Raw genomic sequence first — 18,093 nt, 5'->3', positions numbered from 1 at the left:
TTGGTTATAGACAAATCCCTCACTTAGTTTCAGCAAGATCAAAATATACTAAAGTAATCCATTTCCGGTTTGAATGAATCCTCTATACAAGTCTCCATTCAAATTCAGGGTTAGTTAATTTAAAAATTATATCTTCGGCAAAGTTGTATAGTATGATCAACACTTAAAAACGATTTTGAAAATCCCAATTTAGAAAAAAAACAAATATTATTTCCTTTTGTTTTTTTTTATTGTTTGTATACGTAAAGACAAAAAATGTCTTCTTTTTGGCTTGACTTGACCTGAAAAAGCACTAAACAAAAATTAAAAATTAATTTATGAAGTTTTAACCACCGACGACCTATTAAAAATTAAATTTGTTCAATGATCCGGTTTGTATGTAGTTTACTCATTTATTCATGAAACTTATCATCTCTTGGTAGAAATAGAAATTAATGACAAATCAAAAAAAAAATCAAAACCAAACCATCCACATTAACGACCCCCGGGTCTTTTGTGGTCTCTATTGCAAGTTTCTGCTCGAACCTAGGAGTCCGAAGGCTTGAATGGGGAGAGCACCCAAACCTCTTTCTACTCCAAGGAACCTTCCACCCCAGTGTTTGAACTGACGACCTTTGGATTGCGAGTCCAACCGCCGCCAGCGATTCCACCGGAGTAGGCTTGGTTTGGTGTGTTGTTTGTACTTATGGCATGGAGACAACTCCTACACCTGGAATGACTTAACGGCCTAACAACCAAGGCCGGGACCGACATTTTACTTCCTCATCCGATGGAAGGTTGCAGCAGATGGGAATCGAACCCAGAATCATCCGCTTACAAAGCGGACAGCGTAACCATTCGGCCACGCACTGCCACCAAGAAATGACACCAGAAATTAATGACATGTGAAATAAAAAAATGCATCCTCTACAAGTTATCGGAAGTTTACCGAGTTTATTTGATAATTTGCTGCTTTGTGCTGCTTTAGTCCTTTTTTGACAATTGGCAATTTGGTTACTAGATCTTTTTGCACTGTTTTCCTTAGGGGAAGGTGGGGCAAGGCGACCATATGGGGCAAGAGGAACAATCGCTCGTACGGCAGTAATTTTTACAACTTTGATTATTTCCAGTATGAGGAATTGTTGCTAGCAAAGCAATTATCTGATTCTACTACCACATAACCGCCAAAACAACGTAAACGCCACTGGGCATAAGATTGAATGACGTTTTTTACAAAACCTTTGTTTTCTTATAATATTTGAAAAGTACAAAATAAGGCTTAGGGTTCGTTTTAAGGCTTATTTTATCAAAATGCATTTTTTCCTAGATCAATAGTGTCCCTACCAATGACTTGCACCTATTCTAAAGTATGAATTAAATTTTTGGTTATTTCTGTTGAGAGCTTTTAAAAAATCATGTTCAGGTGGGGATTTTTAGTATGGAAAAAATTACGAATTGCTGCAACAACATATTTTATTGTGAAATAAATAGATAAAAGTACTTAAAAACTGATAAATAATTGTTAAAAAAAACTGTCCATACAAAATATAGTGATATCATGAAAATTTACTATTTATCATCGAAGTAATATTTTTTTCTCGTAAAAACGATCAAATTTTTACTAAAATATTATTTTTTAATCTAAAAATGAAAGAAGCGTTTCAAATACATTCTAATCTGATGTATCTAAGTGAGAACAGTTCAACAGTTAGCAAATTAACATGTTGTTTCATGCATTGTTCCTCTTGCCCCGACGGGTTGTTTGTCTTGCCCCACTAGTTGAGTAGAACCTAGTAGAACTTACGGAAAATCAAAAATTTTAAAATCAATTTTTTACCGTCAGTGGGGGTGACTATGGGTCAAAAAACGATACACCTCTCGTAATTTCTTAATAAAATAAACAATTTAAATAACATCGAAAATCTTTCAACGTAGATTTGTTCTTAGATGGTTTACTGACATTTTCCCAAAATATGGTGTATTTTGATGAACACTACCTTAAATGCCAATAGTTTGAAAATTGACCCAATCTCACCCCTTAGAGGGGGTGACATTGGGTTAAATGAAACTAAAATGATGCTCAAATACAACGATATGGTAAAAACAAGTCATCCAACAGTGTTTCTTGTTCGAGGGAATCGTATTGACACGCTACAATGTTTGAAGTGGAGATTTTCAAACATTTGGGTAGTTTTCGAGCAATTCTAACAAAAATATTAGAAAAATGATTTTCCGAGAGGTCATTTTTGGCCAAAAACGTACCTCAACTTTAGACAGCTGCCAAAATAACAGGATTTGTTCTAGGAACGAGATTTTTTCAGCGAAGTCATCTTAAGATGTCCCCTACACAACCCTTTTAACAGAATTCAGTTTCATTGAGAAGAACCTGAAAAATGGTAAAATCCGTAAAAAATCACTTTGACCCAATCTCACCCCCCAGACCCAATGTCACCCCCACTGACGGTACATTAAAAAACAGGATTTTTTTAAAAACATGTTCTATCAAAGTCTCAGTTAAGACCAGGAATAAGATGATTATAAAAAAATCCGACAGATTTTTTTACGTTTTTAATGGGTTATAACGAGCATTAACACTTGCCCCACTTTCCCCTATGATTAGGGTTAGTGAAATTTCACGATTTCGCGGACAGCGTGAAATCCGCGAAATTTGTCTTTTTCCGCGAAATCCCGTGAAATTTTATGTTTGTGAGAAACTATAACGATTTTTCTCAAAATATTTTATCAAACTCAAATAAGAATAAAAATAATCTTAAGAACTACTGTTCAATTAATAATACATATATAGGGTTAGTGAATTTTGGCGATTTGAAATTCTTGTAATTTATTATTTTGTCAAATCGTTTTTTTTTTCATATAACATTATAATAAATATTTTAATCATAAAGACTATTTGAGTCAATTTGATTAGTTTTAAATTAAAAAGCTTGATATGAACCATTTGAAGAATTGTTCGGATTTTTCAGTTTTTTTAGAAACTAACTTTATTTAGTAATATTTTTATTCGCTGTAGTAAAAAAAATACTACAATTTTTTCAAAGGTGTAGTTTTGAAAGAAATTAAAAGAATTTAGCTTTGTTTGATTCAAAATAAAATAAAGAGTATTTTATATCTTTGAAATCACCTTTTAAAAATATTTAATATTTTTCTGAGTCCTGTTTATTTGATTTTTAGGATTGATGATTCCCGTAAAAGTTAAGTCTGTATTTTTTTGTATAAAAATTTCGATTTCGCAACCAATTTAATCATTTTTGCTGTTTGATTTTAAATTTAGTTTTAAATTTTTAATAAAAACCTTTAAAAATATTTTGAATGAGCTAATTTTTGCAGAAAATTAAAACTATTTTACTAATTTTGGCTGAACAAGATTGTTGAATCTGGCTTTGATATGAAATTCAATAAAATGTAATCTTAAACAGAAGCAAATCAACGAATTAGCTTTATTAGTCGAATATTAAAAAAGCAGTTCAATAAATTTTGTTTCGTAATATAAATAGAGCCCATCCATAAACCAAGTAGATTTTTTTTTTGAAAATTTGACGATTTGTTTATGTGTTACATTCAAATTTAGTGAGATTTTTTTTTGTTTATTGAAGAATTATTTATAATGAAGCATAACAAGTAGTTGCTGTATTTTAAATATAAGATTTTGAGAGTAATTTTAACATTTTTACGTTCCGCGAAATTTGCGTGAAATTTGGTGATTTGAAATTGAGGTCCCCGTGAAATTTGCTATTTCCGAGCGTGAAAAATCACTAAGCCTACCTATGATATTAATAACTGATAGCAGTTCTAATTTCACCCAATTCAAGTCTGAAAGTGGTAAAAAAAGTTGAATATCTCGATCCGGCAAGCCATGCCAAAATAATCAAAAAACGCTTAGAATTATACTTAAAAATAGTATTTTGAGGTATTTAAGATATTTTCTTTAAAAATAAATATTATAAAAAAATAAAACTCTCTTCTACGTAAAATTTAAAAAAATATTATGCATTAAAAAAACATTTCCTTGTTATTATTTAAAATTTTGTCTAAAATACAAAAAAAAATGTTAAAATTTTTGTTAATTTCTCCATAGTTTTTTATACAAAAATTAGCAAAAGTACCTAAACTTGAAATTAGTGATTTCTATGGGTTTTTTGAAAATAATTATCTGTTATTTTAAACTCAACTTTTTGATGCGAAATTATACTTGGCATCGGAAGTAGGCTGTTATTTTTTTCTGAAAATTTTCAAATTTAGAGCTTTTGTTAAACGATATACTGATGTAAAAAAAAGTTTATTTACGCAACAAAAAATCCGATAGTAAAATCGCATGCAAAAGCAATGCACATCTCCTTTGTAAAAAAGACACTTAATATTATACACTCCAGTACATTTTTTGTAATCACAAAAAAAATGTTGCAACCGACGGAATTCAAACGCAGCACCAACAGTATGGACTGGCGCCTTAGCCCGATCGGCCATCAGATCGATGAAGAGTGGAAGAATAAGAGTGCTGTGTAACCCAACCATTCGGACTATGAATGAAGGCCATAGGGACGTTGCGTTACATCGTGCTGCCATCTGGTTTTTTTAAGCGCAAGAGTGGAAAAGTGCTGAGTCATCGACTAAAAATAGACGGCGTCCTATCTCGCCCAGCAAAATGAAGTCGATAAAGTAGTCGGTTTCGATGAGAAAAAGTGGAAAATGTGGTCTAAAAATAGCGACGCCATCCCCCTATACGGGTTTCTTCAAGGCAAATTTCTTGAAAAATATCATCTGGGATTGTAGATCGATTTGAGTCAGCAAAAATGTGCAATTGGGTCCTAAAATTAGGCTTTAATTTGTGATATTATTATTCACAACGATAAAGCTTATTTTTCTGAGTACAATGACCCTTCGAACGACCTCAAAGGATTTAAAATTAATGTTTAATTAAATTTTTAAAGATTAACTTCGCGGCCCTTCTTGACAGAAAAGGTCTCGTTCCAAGGGAACCATAGTTGACCCATCGAAAATATGTTGTCTTGTAAATTTTTTTTTTGCATTAAAATGAAAAAAAGTTATTAGAAATGGTTTTTAATCGTGTTTTTTATTGTTGTACATCAAAATTAACATAGGGCTTTAGTACCCATTTTTTCCAATTGAAGAGTGTGGTTTAGTGTAGTGAGCGTCTTCATCTTTGTACGCTTAACTCCCTTATTTTTATTATAACTTGATGTAAATTTACATCAAATGATGTAAATGACGCTATAAAGTTTAACACTTTCAACAGCTCCAGCCATTCCAGCTATTTAAGCAGGTATCATCAAGGGTATTACACTATGACAAACAAACAAACAAACTCATACTTTTGACAGTTCCCTGCTTTGTTTGTTTAAGCGTCACTCTGTTGCCAACAAATACTCGTGGCGCATAGGTAAAGAGTTATGCCTTCATCCAAAGTGCTCGGGTTCGGATCTCAGTGAACGTATAAAGTTTTATTGTCAACAAACATTCTTCTGAGTTAAAAATGGCTGGCCACTAACACCAGACCAGCAGCGCGTGTAAGTGTGAGCCAGTGATGACAGGAACCTTTTTCTATTCATGCCACTATTTGTGAGTGTTCGCTTAAAATTTCGTCACAAATGGCTGCACTAGGCAGACACAAAAGAGCGTTGAATGAAAAAAGAGCTCAGCCCATAATAGAAATTGCGTGGGCTACAGTGCATTTTCGTCAGACCAAAATACAATTGAGAAATATTTTTGTAGAATTGTAAATTCAACAGAAGTGTTCACGAAAAGCTGCTCTAATAGTTGGTGTACTGGGTCTTAGTAAATTTCAAGGAACACTCCAGATTAGCCAGCATCATTCAGACAAAAATCCACATTAACGACCCCCGGGTCTTTTGTGGTCTCTATTGCAAGTTTCTGCTCGAACCTAGGAGTCCGAAGGCTTGAATGGGGAGAGCACCCAAACCTCTTTCTACTACAAGGAACCTTCCACCCCAGTGTTTGAACTGACGACCTTCGGATTGCGAGTCCAACCGCCGCCAGCGATTCCACCGGAGTAGGTTTGGTGTGGTGTGTTGTTTGTACTTATGGCATGGAGACGACTCCTACACCTGGAATGACTTAACGGCCTAACAACCAAGGCCGGGACCGACATTTTACTTCCTCATCCGATGGAAGGTTGCGGCAGATGGGAATCGAACCCAGAATCATCCGCTTACTAAGCGGACAGCGTAACCATTCGGCCACGCACTGCCATCATTCAGACACGACCGCTTAGTACGCTGGGAATAGGTATATTTCCCCTACTGCGAATTTGGTAGGAGGGACCGAGGGGTCATATCGAATGTAGGAGCATCGTCTTCTGACACCCACTTGCAGAGACTCAGAACAAAATTGTCAGTGGATTTGGCTGCTCAGGTTTGGGTGCTGGATTAAACTTTTCATCCAAATCGTCTTCAAATTCAAATAAAGTTGTTGCTACGCTGAGATTGCTGTTTTTCTTTGAAACATAGTACCAAGGTCAGATTATTGTGACGTAAATGCGGGGAGCACTTCCCTTAAAAAATACCTTTTAATTGTTTTAAACGTTTTATAAGGGTATCAAAACCAACAAAAACTATTATGGTACATGTTTTTTAAGGCAGCCGTTGCATTAATGGTGTGACGCGTTCTAAAAACATGTTAGTACCTTTTAATGAAACGTAAAAAAATAAACGAAGGTTGGATTAATATTCTGTAGTTCATATGTTAGATATTATAGTCTTTAAACTCGATTGTAAACGAAGGATAGCTATTACTTTCCTCTGTATCGAATGTCATAACTGTACATTATATGGGGTCTTTGCCATCCAGCTCGGGTTACGCCGTCATTCATTAGCACACCCTCTAATATTGGCACGCGACTAGCGTCCGCATCGCGTAACTAAACCGCTACTTACCTAGTGACACCATACCCGGCACTTCTTATAATTGTTTTTTTTCTCTCTCTCCCTCCACAGCAAGTGCAAGACAAAGTCGCCTCGAAGAAGAACAAATCGGCCAAAGCGGCCAGCAAAACGGCCTCGCGGGGTGCCGCCTCGGTGTGCTGCAGCTTCCTGCTGGCCACATTCCTGCTGTTCGGACTGACCGGGGGCCTGATCGGGTTCGACACGTACCGGGCGGGTGGCACCTTCGAAAAGTCCCACACCGGCCAGCTGCTGAAGCAGGCGGGCCTGCTTCCGGCCGTCGAGGACGCGTGGACCTGCACGCTCAAGCACAGCGCCCGGGGCTACAAGTGGGCCGAGGAGCACGTGCCCGTCTACTACAACGCAACCAGCAAGGTGGGTCGTCGGCGTTGACTTCAATATGAGGGTTAGATTTAAACCTCTTCGATTCTTTTGTTTTTGCAGGCCGTTGGACCATACGTTGAATTTTCGATAGAGTTTAGCAAAATTCTCTGGAATGGTACCAAGAAGGGCTTTGGCAACGTGAAAACGCTGGTCGAGCAGAAGACCCCAGTGGTCGTTGACTTCGTAAGTAAAACGTAAACTCCGAATCAGAGCATAATCTGACTTGTTTTCCTACTCTTCCAGATTGAACAGTACGCGCCCGGTCTGCCCAAGAAGGTCGGTGACTTTACCAGCTCGTCCTGGACCGCGGTCAGCACGTTCACCGTCAAGACGTACCAGCAGAGTTGCGAGTTCTTCAAAACCAAGGTGTTTGTGTAAGTGTGCTCGCGCTTCGATTGGCTTGCGTTTGTGTGGATGCGGTTGCTTTGAACCTGGTTACTTGAATTGAGAAAACTAAAAATTACGCAGGAAACATTGAAAAATAATCATTCGTTTAGTTTGTTGGTTTATTTCATTTCCGTTTTTTCAATTTTCATTAGCTGTTGCTTTGCAGGTTGGACGAAAAAATAAAGAATCCAGCAAACTATATCTAATTAATAGGACTAGTGATTTTTCGCGATTTCGCGGAAGCCGCGTAATCCGTGAAATTGGCCCCTGGCCGTGAAATTTTGTAAGCACCGTGAAATGCCGCAAAATTTTAAATATTTCGTTGATAAACCGCTTCGCAGTACATTTAAGCATTATTTATTTTATTTCAAATACTTTACAAGATTTTTAACAACCATTTCGGATGTAGTTTCCAAACTAAACAAATATTGCTTGTCAGATTTAGAGCTATTCTTTAAAGATATTGTTCATTAAAGTATTGTATGAAACGCAGAAATTGATTCTACATTTCCGGCAAAATTGATTTATTCCTCAAAATCCCAAAAAGATTGTAAAAGAACATTATTAAACACTACAATGAAAGAAAACACAAAAAAATGTTATTTGTTGAGCATTTGCAATTTTTATTATAATTTTCTGCAATTATCAACTGCTTTCATGAGTTTTGCCTAAAATTTATTCAAATACTCGAATTCCTATATTGTTGATCCTATGAATAAAAAAATGTTTTGTATATTGTTAATTTTATAACACTTGTTTTACTACTTCTTATCTCAATGAAATTAAATTTGCTGAATCTTAAATCTAACTGACGGAAATTCTAAAAAAAAAAATAATAATAAATCCAATACATTTTTCAACAAAATAATTATTTGTGTCAGGAGATTCTATCTGCCACTAACTTTTAAAACAATTTTCTGTTCATAATTACGCTAAAAGAGCTCATTTTTACATTTATTTTGAGCAGTTTTTAGAGTACCGTGAAATTGCCATAAACTTTCAATGTTTTGTATTTGGCATGCCGCGAAATTTCGATTTTTTGCCGTGAAACATCACTAGCCCTACTAATTAACAAGGTTTGAAATGGATTTAATTTTTCATAATTCCTATGACCAGAAAAGGTATTTTGCATCATTGCTACGTCAAAACAAGTCTTCTTAAGGGAGCGTTCTTTTATTACTTTACCCCTCCCCCCTCGTAACAAAATGTTCATACATTTCTTTTTTGTATGGAGCGTAACACGGCCTTGAACAAATATTTAAAAAAAGATATTTAGATATTCTAAAAACTGTCTCGGTAGCGAGTTTTCTGATGGATTTAGATTCTTCGGCAAAGTTTTAGGTTATGATGGGGACAATTTAAAAAAAAAAATTTACTTGCCGTTTTTGATAAATATTTTTTATATGTTTAAGAGAAGAGCAGTTCTCTAGGATTTCGTCCCGGAGCACCAAAACTTCTTAGCATGGTGCTCCCAACGATTTATTGCTATAACAAACAGGAACGTGAGCGGGGGATCCCCACGTTTCTTCCTCCCCTGTAGATTCAGAAATGTGTTGTTGTTTGAACATTCGTGCTCAAACTCAATCCAATTCAACGAATCATCTTTGCGGTTAACTTTACGCAGTTGGCCTGGCCGCTTTAACTTTTGTGATGTTTCAAAGCAATTTATTGCATTGGGGCACTGCAATTGTTAATAATGACAAGAGGATGCTAGGCGTTAATCAACCTAAGGCATTTTCCAGGATGCCCTCGAAAGACTGGCTGCGCTAGGGTTAGATTAGATTAGATTAGATTAGAGCAGTTCTCTAGGATTTCGGTCATTCGATTTTTTTTGTATTTTTTATTCCGACTGAATCTTTTTTGGAGTTCGGTATGCCCAAAGTTTGTCCATATAATTTTCCATACAAATTTGGCAGCTGTCCATACAAAAATGATGCATGAAAATTCAAAAATCTGTATCTTTTGAAGGAATTTTTTGATCGATTTGGTGTCTTCGGCAAAGTTGTAGGTATGGATACGGACTACACTGGAAAAAAATGATACACAGTGAAAGACATCAAATGCCAACTATTCAGAAATTTCCATGTTGTGCAAAAAATCATTGAGCGAATTATGAATTTTTGAATCAATACAGATTTTTTCAAAAAAATCGAAATATTGGTCGCAAAAAATTTTCAACTTCATTTTTCGATGTAAAATCAAATTTGCAATCAGAAAGTACTTCAGTGAAATTTTGATAACTAACATTTCAAAAGGGCCAAACATTCAATATTACGCCCTTTTAAAATGTTAGTCTTGATTTGAAAATTTTGAAAATATTGTTTTCGAAAAGATTGGAAAATTTCACAAATGTTTTAATTTTTAACATTGAAAATCGAACCATTGGTTGCTGAGATATCGAAATTGAAAAATGGTGGGTTGTTTGGGCGAGACTTAGAGAACATCATTTTTTCTGTTTTTAAACCTTTGCATTGCAATATCTCAGCAACTAAAGGTCGTATCAACAAAGTCCGAAGAAGCAAAATATAGAGAATTTTCTCAGCTTTTCAAAAATATTTTTTCTAAAAGTGTGCGTGAATGAAAATGAAAAACTGCGACTATTTTCAAAAAAGTCACCTAAATATGGATTTAACTTGAAAACGGTGCACTTTATCAAAATTTCACAAGAGTACTTTTTGATTGCAAATTTGATTTTACATCGAAAAATGAAGTTGAAAAAATTTTCGACCAATATTTCGATTTTTTGAAAAAATCAGTATTGATTCAAAAATTCATAACTCGCTCAATGATTTTTTGCACAACCTGGAAATTTCTGAAAAGTTGGCATTTGATGTCCTCTAAAACATATCAAAAAATAAAAAAAATAAAAATAGTGTTTTTTTGCAAATCAAGTTTTAGAGATTAAAAGTTAAATAAAAAATCACCTAATTTTTTTTTACTGTGTATCATTTTTCCAGTGTAGTCCGTATCCATACCTATAACTTTGCCCAAGACACCAAATCGATCAAAAAATTCCTTCCAAAGGTACAGATTTTTGAATTTTCATACATCATTTTTGTATGGACAGCTGCCAAATTTGTATGGAAAATTATATGGACAAACTAATGATGCAAAATGGCTTCTTTGGGCATACCGAAGGCACCAAAAGTTTCAGTCGGATTAAAAAATACAAAATATGAAATTCCATCCATTTTTTGAAAAAAAAAAAAAAAGAAACAATTTTCAAGTTAAAGCCACTAGCGAGTTAATTTTAGGTATAAAAAATATGTTTAATTTTTTTGAATATTTTTTTTTGTTGGCTGCTGCAGCTTCTTTTTGAAAATTTACTAAGCCTTCAATTTTCAACTGACGATAACTCGGCAACTATTGGCCGGTTTTCAATGTTAAAATGATATATTTTTGTAAAATATTCTAATCTCTTATATGTTAAAAATTCAGCCTGACATTTCCAAATTTGAGTGTTTAGCCCCTTCGACATTTTAGGTTTTTTTTTTGGAATTATGAAAATATTTCTCTTTGAGCAAACAATGTAACTTGCAGGAAATTTTCTCAGTTAATTGAACAAATATTCTAAGAAATAAACAAACCTACATGGACTCTATTCCAAAAAGATATACTTGGACTATACTATCATAGCAAAATTAACTTTAAAATAGCTATAACTTGAAGAAGACGCGTTTTGTCGTAAAAATTCATTTAATGTACATTTTGATTTCAAATGGGTTACGTTTTTATTATCTTAAAAACTATAAATAAAAAAAATCCTCTTTTTAGGCAATACTTTTCTATTGCTCAAAGAATATTTTTTCGTTTCTCTCAAAAAAAATAATAATAATTAACCCTCTACAACCCAACCCCGCCTTTAGACGGGCTTCGATTTAAAAGATCGCCAAAATCCATTTTTCAACCAATTTTTGATCTTAAAAAAGCATTGGAAAAAAGAACTCTTAACATTTTAGAAAATTTAAAGGTTTAATGTTTAACTTATTTTATGTGACTCTGCCAATGTTTTTTTTTTAATTTTATTTTATAGGGTCAACTTTAGCTGTGTTTTTTTTATTAACATTTCCTTTATTTTAAGTAAAAGGGAGTATGCAGTAATTTTTCTAGTGTCCCAGACTATGCCTCTACGCATTTGTTTATAATTGAAATGATAATGATGCTATTTTAAAGCAGATAATGTGAAAAATAAGCAAAAAAATGAAAAAGTGATTGTAAAAAAATTAAAAACATGAAAAAATAGATAGGCTTAAAGTAAAATGCTAGGAGGTGGTAGAATAGGCCAAATACTACCAAAAACAAACATAAACTAAACAAGATAAATCTGGAGTTTTTTTTGAAAAGGTCCAATAAACCAAATTTCCAGTTTTTGCTTTTTGGGTGTTTTTAGAACCGCCTTGAGTCAGGGGTATTGAAAAACACCCAAAAAGCAAAAACTGAAAATTTGGTTTATTGGTCCTTTTAAAAAAAACTCCAGAAATGCAAATTAAAATACCAAAATAAAACAAGAAAAACATGAAACAAGAGGATTAAAGTTTTTCGTAGAACTAGCTTAAAATCAAGGGAATGATGGAAATAGAGGAATCACAAATCCGTATAAATAATTTCAAGATTGTTCAGGTGTAAACCGAAAACGCGATCCAAAATTAAATTGGAAGAATAAGGCTTTTAACTGCTTATTGAATTGTCGGTGTACAGGCCGCCGCACGGTTTAAGCATTTTCTGACGTACATTGAATTTTGCAGTCCAAAACCAGTCACTGAAATGAAAAAAAAAAAATTCTTTTTCAAATTTTCTTTTCTTGATTTGTGTACACCTACGTCGAAAACCAAGATTGTTTACTTTTTGCTCTTTGGTCTGACAGATTTGGTCTGACAGCTTTATCATGGATTTTGGTCTGGTCTAGGCGAGGGATAGGACACAGCATCTTCCAACTTAAAATGACCTCCTAAACAGGGAAAAAATAAAAAAAAGTAAAAAAAATTAGGCAGTAGAGGGTTAAAGTGTAAGTCGTCAATTCCAAAAGCGTTAAATATTTTTTTTATGTTGTGAAAATTTCACACCAGTTTTCAACATTGAAAATTTGATCAATGGTTTCCAAGGATCAAGTTTTTAGAACCAAAAAAAAAACTCATTTTTGATCATTTTAACAATGGTCGAGTCAACCATGTCAAAAAAAGCCAATTGTGCAGAGTTTTGAAAGGTGGACAATAAATGGAAGAATTTTTAAAATTTAATACAAACCATTTTGTTGAACATTTGAACCAGAAAACGGCTATAACTAAAAAATCGGTGCACTTTATCAACATTTCACAAAGGTGATAATTTGTCAGTTTGGCGTAAATATTTTTTCCTGATCATAACCAATACCTTTGGCGAAGACACCTAACCGACCAGAAAACTCCTTCTCGAGATACAGATTTTCGAATGTTTCAATAGCATTTTTCGATGGACAGCCAAGTATTCGTTAAGGACCACATGTAAAATAAAATATAGGGTATTTGCCCTATTTTGGGCCTAGTACCTATATTGGTTCTACCAAACTTAATTCAACGAAATTGAGCATTTCACCAAATCTGGCAGGAATCTGCCACTTGATAATGATACGTGCAGTCATTATCTTCATTTTGGTGGGCAAGAATAATTTACTTTTTCCTTCTAAATTAGAAATAAAGCAATAAAAATAGCACTCTTCACTTTTTTCTTGGCAAATCGCTAGTTGCCCATTAGGTCGAAAATTTTCACCATCGCTCAGCACACGAATCTCCAATCACCGGCAATATGTTTTTTGGTGGGTTGCACAATCCCGTCGCAAAAACAATCATTAAACTGCCACCAAATCAATAAAATAACTGATTAAAGTTACTTCGTCCATTTCGGAGAGAATGTGTCTATCTTCAGTCCATTTGACACTTCTACAAATTGTGACAGTGTGTGTGCGCTTTTCACAAGTTACAGTCTTTCTTGCATATTACGGGCTTGTTGTTTGGCTACGCAACAAATGTTTAATTATGTTTAAAACTCGTAAAGAATGATATAAATCATGTCCAAGCTAATTATGCACGTAATGCAAGTGAAATCAATCGTTCTAATGTTGATTTGTGGCTTAAAACATCACAATGATTGAGCATGTTTGTCGACCGAATTTGTGCGGCTGTACTGTACGAGCTGGGGCTGAACCAAACGTCAAAAAAGTTCGCCACGTGCTTCGAGATTTCAACCAATCAGAAGGCAGGCCGAAAATATGCACGAAGAAGGTCGTTTGCTAGAAGCAATATCCCCAAAATAGGGACAAAAAATGTTTTAGTTTCTCGGGCTTATTCAGAAATATAAAGTATTTTCGTCAAAAATGTGGTTAAGTAAGAGCATTAGCATTTAAAAACGCACTTATTCATGTAATACAAGCAAGGCTGCCTATAGCAGCCTTTGAGAATACATCAAATAAAAAGTTCGCTCGGCTTAGTAGCCCCAAAATAGGGACAAATACCCTATTTAATTGTATTTCTGTCGTGGCGATCACCCTGCACAACTCATGTGGCTGTGTTGCTGTGCAATAACCAATGATTCCTTCTTAACCTAACCTTTTCCACCCTCGTTTTCTATCATTTCAGTGGTCAGCTGTCGCCCGAAAACTTGGGGAAAGCCTTCAACAGTACCCAACTGGCTGCTGCTCAGTACTATAGTTGGTTCCACGATCAGGTCGATTTCTACGCCAAGGTCCAGTAAGTTGACGCACTTCCTGAGTCCCCCCTCCCCTCTCTCTCTCTCCCTCATAACACAAGAAGATCCCTCAGAGCGGGTGAGGGGTGGGGCAGGTTGGAAAGCAACACAACCACAACAGCAGAGAGGACAACTAACAATAAGCAACAACAACAACAACAGCTGGCTGGACGAAACAAAAAATATTAAAAGATGCATTGCTCGCCTTTTTATAACATGCAAACAACAACAACAACGACAAAACTTGATTGCGAGCGCCCTCGGGTTGACAAAATCCCACTCGATTGACATGTGAACGTGCGTGCGTGCGTGCCTGCTTGCGTGTGAGAGTACGAATTTGAATGCCGCTGTGCGAAACACGAGAGGTTTAAACTTAAATTAAGCAAGGACTAGAAAGTTTAGCAAAGTGTCGGCCAAGTGCATGGTGAAGCGAAGAACAAGAACAAAGATTGACTAGAAATAATGATTAAACTTTTTGTTTTCGTTTTCGTTTTCTGTGCGATAAAACAACTACACACATCCCTTTGCGTTTTTGGCTTTGATTGTGAACAAAAAAAAAAATGCGTGAACGCGAGAACAGATGAGTCGGGATTTTTTGAAGGACAATTGAAGCTGCTTATCGTACTGAGCTAGACAGACAAGAGAGCGATGAATTTGACGCGTGTTACGAACGGGAGAAGCGCAATAGCTGAACAGGAGAGCAGCAGACAGGAGGATGATGCGTAAAATAGTAATGAATAAAAGAACAGGCGAAAACCCCTAGAATGAGAGCATTTGAGTAACTTCAACGGAAATTGTATAAGTACATTTGATAGACTTTTTTAAAATAATATTTTACTAATTTAATTTTTGTTTAATTGCTAAGGCTCCAGAAGTAACTGTTTGATGATGGAAGGGAATTATAAAAATGAACCTAAATTAATTTTCTGTTGTAAATCAGACGTCGTGTTTTTTGTTGCATTTCAATAGAACCGAAAGAAAGCCCTTTTCAAACAGCAAAGACAGACGACGACGATGAAGAACGAAAATCGATTAGCGTTTTCTATTGTGTTCTTCCAGTATAGTGCTCATATCAGCTGAGAAATTATTTTTGAAATTAAATAAATCTTTATTGAAATTTCTTATGATAATAACATTTCATTTACATTCTAAGTGGTATAGCTTAATGATCTTCATCTTTGTTGTACTTTTCCCTTCATTATTAACTGATTGCATTTATTTTATTTGCTTCAAATTGTTTTACATTTTTGCATTGAATTGTATACATTTGGGTAAAAAATAAAAATCATTTTAACAACTAAAATAAAAATTCTTTGAATTATTCAAAATCATTAGGACAAGTAAACTACGAACTGTATTTAAGAGCGAGTCCACGAACAGGGCATACCCCTTTGTATGGGACATCGTTTGGACCTCACCGCATCCCAATTGGTTAAATCTTAAGGGAGTTATTGGCATTTTAATGAAAACATAGCATAATTTTCAAACTCAAATAAAAAAGTGTTCCATCCAGATATTAACTCGGTTCGACCTGCAGCTTGTAGGGGACATCTGGGAACATCTGAGACTCCATGGACGATAACGTTCCCAAGTCACGATGATGTTGAAAATTGCCCGAACTGCCTTCAGCTCATACGGCGTTGTAGATCCTTTCTCGAAATGAACCAGGTACAGTTGATCACGATACTTGATGTCCTTGTTGTGTCTCGTCATCTTGAAGACTTCGATCACGTTCAACTTCAAAGATTTGAGCTCTTCTTTCAGCACACTCACATCCATGTCGTACAGGCCTCGGAGGACCTGTTTCATGGGGCGTTTACCTGGATCGTCATGGCTGTAGTATTCAATCTTTGTGTTGTTCAGGAAATCCCGAACGTAGTTGTAATCCTTTCTGGTAGGTAGCAGAATTTTGAGTCCATCAGCACACGAGCGAATGGAAGCTCGTAAAGCACCAGATTTGATAAATCCGGTCAGCCACTTTCGCACCGAATACGATGACGATGTTTTCACAAAAATGGGTGGCAACTTTTCCCGTCCTTCAAATTCTTCCTTCTCGCTCACGTCCACAGGGAGGTTTCCAGGCAAATTTTGAGCGTCCTTGCTCAAACTGCCTGTCTTTGCAAGTAGCGCATCGGCAGTCTTTAAATTTTTTAAATCTACCGAGCCTGCTGGTGAGGACTGCCTCCTTTTCTTGCCGTATGTTTGGTAGGTTAAGCACTTACTCCTAATTCTGTCATATTTGCTGATTTTCACTATTCAAACAACTTTTTTTTTGCAAAACTATATTTAGAAACATGCTTGCTTGCTTTTCATGAGCTGTAATTGAACGTCAAGGTGCTGATATGGCAACATTAGAGGCACGCTGGAATTAGATGCTGTTCCCTTATTTGATGTTGGAGGGACGCACGTGTGACTCGCTGCTCTGCTAATCGCAGACCAAAATTTAAAACCATTAAATCTCGGGTTAGTTTTCAAAACGTCCTTAGAACCAAATCCATCAAGTAGAGGAAAACGATGAACAAGTTTTTGGCCATTATTGATCCTTGCACTGTAACTTGGATTTGGCCCGCACTTTTCTCTCGCACTTTTGACAGAAAAAAATTCCAATAACTAGGCAACCAGGAGTTGTTTATTTACATTTCCAGTCGCAGTTTCCACCAAACTGGACCTTCGCACTTTAAAATTGCGATTGAAAGGTGAGTAACATCAGCTCGCTTTAATCATTTTTTGAGAAAATTAAAATTTCCCAAGCCTGTTTGACAAGTCGCAATAGTGCGATCGATAGCAATAATTTAGTGCAAGTTAGTGAGAATTGCGCAATATTTTAATTCTTATTAATATGTAAGAGGGTTTCAAAGGCATATTTTTAGTCAAAATGATTGCTTTGACTATAAGCTATGGTAGCCATATCAAGTGAATGAAAAAATAATTATCTTCACATTTTTTTCGCTGGAACATTAATACTGCCCACCATTGAAAAAACGGCTAATATCCACTTTTGGCAAAAACGAGATATTAGCACCAGGTGGTAGAGGAGGTTCCAATGCATCTTCTAGAACTTGAATTTCACTGAAATAGTGTTTAGACTTGGCTGCCGATGCGAAAAACCAAACGGCTAATATGCCACTCTTATGGGAAGTTGCCTTGACAGAGATTTTGTGACAAACACTAAAACGCGTTTTTCTCGGAATACTTGATTTGGCATAATAGCCGAATTTTCAATTATGGGCAGAATAACTTCGATAAGGATTTTTCTAAAAAGAAATTGTCTTGGATCCTTCTACCAACGCACAGGTTTCAGTATTTTCAAGAATACGGTACGTAGGGGAACCGCATCTAATTCCAGCGTGCCTCTTATGTTGGCAGGTCAGAACTTCGACATTCAATTAAAGCTAATTTAAAGCGTTTTCAACTGTAATCGAGTGATAACCAGCCCAATAAGAAGTGAGCAAGCAAGTTTCTATCAGAAGTTTTGCAAAATTAGTTATTTAAATAGTGAATATCAGCAAATTGGATGGAGTTAGGAGCGAGTGCTTAACCTGCCAAACATACGAGAATTTCCCCTATTTTAATTAAAAGAAGCTCAATATATATATAAAAAAAATGTTTCAACTCTTTTTAAGTACCACGAACAAGGCCACAAACCTTACTTTCCGAAAAAATGACAAGAAAAAAAAACGCAAAA

At 35.3% G+C, this 18,093-nt stretch overlaps 1 protein-coding gene across 1 annotated transcript in view; it reads left to right on the top strand.

The window, feature by feature from the left end:
* The window catches only part of LOC120418946 (transmembrane protein 214), a 54,012-nt gene extending 39,369 nt beyond the window's left edge, over positions 1-14,643 (top strand). The window contains exons 5-8 of the mRNA XM_039581484.2: positions 6,972-7,292; positions 7,362-7,484; positions 7,545-7,675; positions 14,300-14,643. Of these exons, the coding sequence (XP_039437418.1) occupies positions 6,972-7,292; positions 7,362-7,484; positions 7,545-7,675; positions 14,300-14,414 (690 nt within the window). The 3' untranslated portion in view covers positions 14,415-14,643. The remainder of the gene's footprint in view (positions 1-6,971; positions 7,293-7,361; positions 7,485-7,544; positions 7,676-14,299) is intronic.
* Positions 14,644-18,093: the final 3,450 nt, after the last annotated feature.

This window comes from Culex pipiens, chromosome 2 (genome assembly GCF_016801865.2).
Source record: "Culex pipiens pallens isolate TS chromosome 2, TS_CPP_V2, whole genome shotgun sequence".
Classification (NCBI taxonomy): domain Eukaryota; kingdom Metazoa; phylum Arthropoda; class Insecta; order Diptera; family Culicidae; genus Culex; species Culex pipiens.
This window is presented reverse-complemented; position numbering and strand designations above follow the sequence as displayed.